The sequence below is a fragment of the Borostomias antarcticus genome (assembly GCF_949987555.1).
Source record: "Borostomias antarcticus genome assembly, chromosome: 37".
In the NCBI taxonomy this organism is placed as follows: Eukaryota; Metazoa; Chordata; class Actinopteri; order Stomiiformes; family Stomiidae; genus Borostomias; species Borostomias antarcticus.
This window is the reverse complement of record NC_140270.1, coordinates 1,166,184-1,171,414: the sequence shown is the minus strand read 5'-3', so window position 1 is coordinate 1,171,414 and position 5,231 is coordinate 1,166,184. Positions and strand designations below refer to the sequence as shown.

At 49.9% G+C, this 5,231-nt stretch overlaps 1 protein-coding gene across 1 annotated transcript in view; it reads left to right on the top strand.

The window, feature by feature from the left end:
* Window positions 1-4,988, top strand: part of LOC311328048 (TBC1 domain family member 14-like) — a gene marked incomplete at its 5' end in the record, with an annotated part of 31,077 nt that extends 26,089 nt beyond the window's left edge. Inside the window, 4 exons of the mRNA XM_084461164.1 lie at window positions 575-703; window positions 2,106-2,215; window positions 3,309-3,567; window positions 4,568-4,988. Of these exons, the coding sequence (XP_084317290.1) occupies window positions 575-703; window positions 2,106-2,215; window positions 3,309-3,567; window positions 4,568-4,624 (555 nt within the window). The 3' untranslated portion in view covers window positions 4,625-4,988. The remainder of the gene's footprint in view (window positions 1-574; window positions 704-2,105; window positions 2,216-3,308; window positions 3,568-4,567) is intronic.
* Window positions 4,989-5,231: the final 243 nt, after the last annotated feature.

Genomic DNA, 5,231 nt, shown 5'->3' with positions numbered 1-5,231 from the left:
GCCAAGCCCCAAATCATGGCTTTGTAATAGTAACAGAGTTCCTGCACCCTGCATAACGTAGCAGATCATCCGTTGGTAAAACCAACACCGACACTCCTATCCTAGGGCTGGGTATCGAGTCGAATTTCAAGAATCGATTCGATTCCGATTCACAAGGTTCAGAATCAATTATCTCGATTCAATTCGATTCAAATCAATATCGATTTGGTTAACTAAAACCTTTTGTTTTAGCTGTAACCTTAATGACATGACTGCCAAGTTATGCAACACATCAATACTAGGGCTGGGTATCGATACTGATTTCCACAAATTAATGAATGAATCATTGAATGAATTAATGAACTATTCATTCCTTCATTTATTCATTCATTCATTAAATAAAAGATCGATTTTGGGATTCATGAATCGATTCTGAATCATTTGAATCGATTCAGAATCGATTAATCGATTTTTTAAACCCAGCCCTACTCTATCCCCTGACACGACACTCCTCACCAACACTGTGCATGTTCAGGTGCAGCGCAGACACGGTAAACAGAGCTACGCTGAACGCCGCCAACGTGTGTGTGTTCAGGTGCAGGGGATGTCGTTCATCGCGGCGGTGTTGATCCTGAACCTGGACACGGCCGACGCCTTCATAGCTTTCTCCAACCTGCTCAACAAGCCCTGTCAGATGGCCTTCTTCAGGGTGGACCACAGCCTTGTGAGTGCACACGCACACACACACAGAGTTGGGGCCTACGCTAGCACACTAGTGCACACTACATATCTTCAGAGTGGAGCACTTGTGAGTACACTACCACACACACACACACACACACACACACACAGACACACACACACACACAGACCAATCAAGACCACACCAAGCCCTACATCTTGCACTTGGGATGGTTAAAAGGCCTAAAACGCCTAGGATGGTGACCTCTGTGACCATCACACTAGGATGGTGACCTCTGTGACCATCACACTAGGATGGTGACCTCTGAACATCACACTAGGATGGTGACCTCTGAACATCACACTAGGATGGTGACCTCTGAACATCACACTAGGATGGTGACCTCTGAACATCACACTAGGATGGTGACCTCTGTGAACATCACACTAGGATGGTGACCTCTGGGAACATCACACTAGGATGGTGACCTCTGTGAACATCACACTAGGATGGTGACCTCTGTGAACATCACACTAGGATGGTGACCTCTGAACATCACACTAGGATGGTGACCTCTGTGAACATCACACTAGGATGGTGACCTCTGTGAACATCACACTAGGATGGTGACCTCTGTGACCATCACACTAGGATGGTGACCTCTGTGAACATCACACTAGGATGGTGACCTCTGAACATCACACTAGGATGGTGACCTCTGAACATCACACTAGGATGGTGACCTCTGAACATCACACTAGGATGGTGACCTCTGAACATCACACTAGGATGGTGACCTCTGAACATCACACTAGGATGGTGACCTCTGGGAACATCACACTGCAATACTTGTCCACTGCTGTTATTTCTTTGACTCTCTCTCTCTCTCTGTCTCTCTCTCTCTCTCTCTCTCTCTCTCTCACACACACACACACACTCTCTCTCTCTCACACACACACACTCACTCTCTCACACACATACATTCTCTCTCTCTCTCACACACACACACACACACACTCTCTCTCTCTCACACACATACATTCTCTCTCTCTCTCTCTCTCTTTCTCTCTCTCTCACACACACACACACACACACTCTCTCTCACACACATAATTCTCTCTCTCTCTCTCTCTCTCTCTTTCTCTCTCTCACACACACACACACACACACTCTCTCTCACACACATAATTCTCTCTCTCTCTCTCTCTCTCTCTCTCTCACACACACACACACACACACACACACACTCTCTCTCACACACATACATTCTCTCTCTCTCTCTCTCTCTTTCTCTCTCTCACACACACACACACACACACACTCTCTCTCACACACATAATTCTCTCTCTCTCTCTCTCTCTCTCTCTCTCTCTCTCACACACACACACACACACACACACACACTCTCTCTCACACACATACATTCTCTCTCTCTCTCTCTCAGATGTTGACTTATTTTGCGGCATTTGAAGTGTTCTTCGAGGAAAACCTACCAAAGCTGTTTGCACATTTCAAGAACAACAACTTGACTCCTGATATTTATTTAATTGACTGGTAAGTCCTCCTCCTCCTCTTCCTCCTCCTCCTCACCCCCAGCTCTGTGTTTCTCTGTCTCCCTGTGTTGTGAACAGGCCATGTTGTTTATCCGTGTCTGAGTGTTTGTGCCAGCGAGTTTGAAAGACGTATTTGTGCCGCGCCACCATACGCCAGGCCCATCACTGTGGGCACTGTGGCTGTAACCTTTGTGTTCACCTAAGTGTGAACACTGAGAAAGCGCGATGTGTGTTTGTGTGTGTGTGTGTGTGGGTGGTGGTTGGTTGTGGAAGGGTGTAGTCTAGCCCCTCCTCTTACCACAGCGTAGCTGGTTCACACTTCATTTCTCACAACCTCCTCTCACGCCCGTTTAACGTCCTGGAGAGACGGAGCGATGAGGCTCCTCCCTCAGCAGCCCTGCAGATCCCCACCGATGACCTGCGGCCACATCGGCATGACCTATGACCCGGATCTAAGCCCGTGCAAATGGCAAGGTCCAAACCCGTCAACCACTCAGTCAATCAATCAATCAATCAATCAAAGCTTTATTTGTATAGCGCATTTCATATCCAGAGGCAACACAATGCGCCTTACAGAGAACAAGGGAGGTGGGCATACGACCCACCTCTACATATTCCAGAGGGAAGCAAAAAAACAGTAATAACCCGGGGGCCAGATAAGTGAGCTGTAAAAATTCTTCCCTGACCCCTCTCAACAAGGCGATCGAGCAAGCTCCTGGAGTATGTTTGTCTACCGGCTAAGAACATTTATAAAGCAATACATTACATTAAATTACATTTCAGAGTAAGAGAGGCTAAAAAAGCATCGTAGGCAAATACTGGTGTGTGTTTGCTATGGCCCAGGCCTAAAGCCGGAAGTGGGCTGGTGTATGTCTGTGTGTACGTGTGTGTGTGTGTTAACTAGTCCACAGAATCCAATCTAAAACGCCTTCTGTTCTGCCAATCCGATGGAAACGCATTCTTCCGGAACGTTCTTTTTCGCACGACCCCGATGTGCCCCTTCGTGTGTGTGTATAAACGCGTGCGTGCACCTGAGTGAAGTTTGTAGCTGTGTCATCACTCATCTCCATCCTCTAACCACCCCCCCCCTCTAGGATCTTCACCCTGTACAGTAAGTCCCTCCCCCTGGACCTGGCGTGCCGCGTCTGGGACGTGTTCTGCCGCGACGGCGACGAGTTCCTGTTCCGCACGGCGCTGGGCATCCTGAGGCTGTACGAGGACGTGCTGACGGGCATGGACTTCATCCACGTCGCCCAGTTCCTCACCCGCCTGCCCGACGCCATCCCACCCCACCAGCTCTTCTCGCACATCGCCGCCGTCCACATGACCAGCAAGAACAGGAAATGGGCACAGGTGAGCTGGGAGGGGGTGGAGGGGGCGGGGAGTAAGCTGCTCTCTGCTGAGGCTAAAAAGTGTCGGCTAGAAGTTGAGTTGCATAGTCCATTTTGCGGTGAACTGCGTTGCTATGGCGCCAGGGCCAGCCCTGTCCATCTGGGGGCCCTAAGCTGGATATTGGTTTGGGGCCCCTTGGATGCCGCCGGGGGACTTTTTTTTTTTTTTGATGCCTATTATATATATTTTGATATATTTTGAATATCTCATTTTAAATTAACATTAGGATTACACTATTGTGATGTCATTCAGTATTTTCTCCTTTTCTCCTTTTGTCACCACCTGCTCTCCCTTTGTCGTTTTTCACTTCCAACAGACAGTAACATACTGTAGGCAGACGCACTGAGCACTTTTAAACTGACATTCACTGTTTGTCCACTAGGAGGCTCCAACCCTGCAGTATTCAAACATCTACTTTTGATGTAACAGAAAGATAAAAGCATTAACAGATATTCTTCTTGCGCATCTCAAACAAGCACACACGGCAAGATTTGAAAATAACGGCTCATCACACACTACAGGATCTTATCGCGCCCGAGGGAGCAACGAACCACTGGTCTCGCCGTCTCGCTTGTAAAGTCGGGACGTAATAATCTTAAATATCAAACATGTTTGATATTATCGGGGCCGCCCCGATGGGTCTGCGAGCCGATCGGGAGGTAAAAGATTGGATCTGTAAACCCCTCACATTACAAGATCATCTGGGCCCATCATCGGCCCCGACCAACGTTCCAGACCAGATTTCTCCTCCGATTGTCGGGAGGGGTGAATCGGGGATAAATCGGCCCAAAAATCCTGTAGTCTGAGCCCGGCATTATATAGTCCATTTAAACCCTCTTCTTGTTCAACATGACCAACGCTGTTTTAGATGGGCGGCCATTTTCTGTCCTCGGTCCTCGAGCAGCACCACAGGGGGTTGGTTCACAGTCCCTCCTCTGACACATCCTGCCCCTCTCCACAGGTTCTCCACACCTTACAGAAGGACCTGGAGCGGAACAGTCCGGTTCTGAAGCGCTGAGCTGAGTTCCAGGTCCAGGAGAGAGGGGAGAGCCACGCCCAGAGGCTCTTTCTCCGACCCCTCGTTCTCCAAAACGACCCCCACTAAAACACTGGACCGCTCCCCAACCGGGGTCTGGACCCTGTCCCGTCTCCCCCAAGACGAGGCTCTACCACCTCTTCCTGGGTCTGGTTCTGACTGTGTTCCTGGGTCTGGTTCTGGGTGTGTTCCTGGGTCTGGTTCTGGGTGTGTTCCTGGGTCTGGTTCTGGGTGTGTTCCTGGGTCTGGTTCTGGGTGTGTTCCTGGGTCTGGTTCTGGGCGTGTTCCTGGGTCTGGTCTTGGGCGTGTTCCTGGGTCTGGTTCTGGGCGTGTTCCTGGGTCTGGTTCTGGGCATGTTCCTGGGTCTGGTTCTGGGCGTGTTCCTGGGTCTGGTTCTGACTGTGTTCCTGGGTCTGGTTCTGGGTGTGTTCCTGGGTCTGGTTCTGACTGTGTTCCTGGGTCTGGTTCTGGGCGTGTTCCTGGGTCTGGTTCTGGGTGTGTTCCTGGGTCTGGTTCTGGGCGTGTTCCTGGGTCTGGTTCTGGGTGTGTTCCTGGGTCTGGTTCTGGGCGTGTTCCTGGGTCTGGTTCT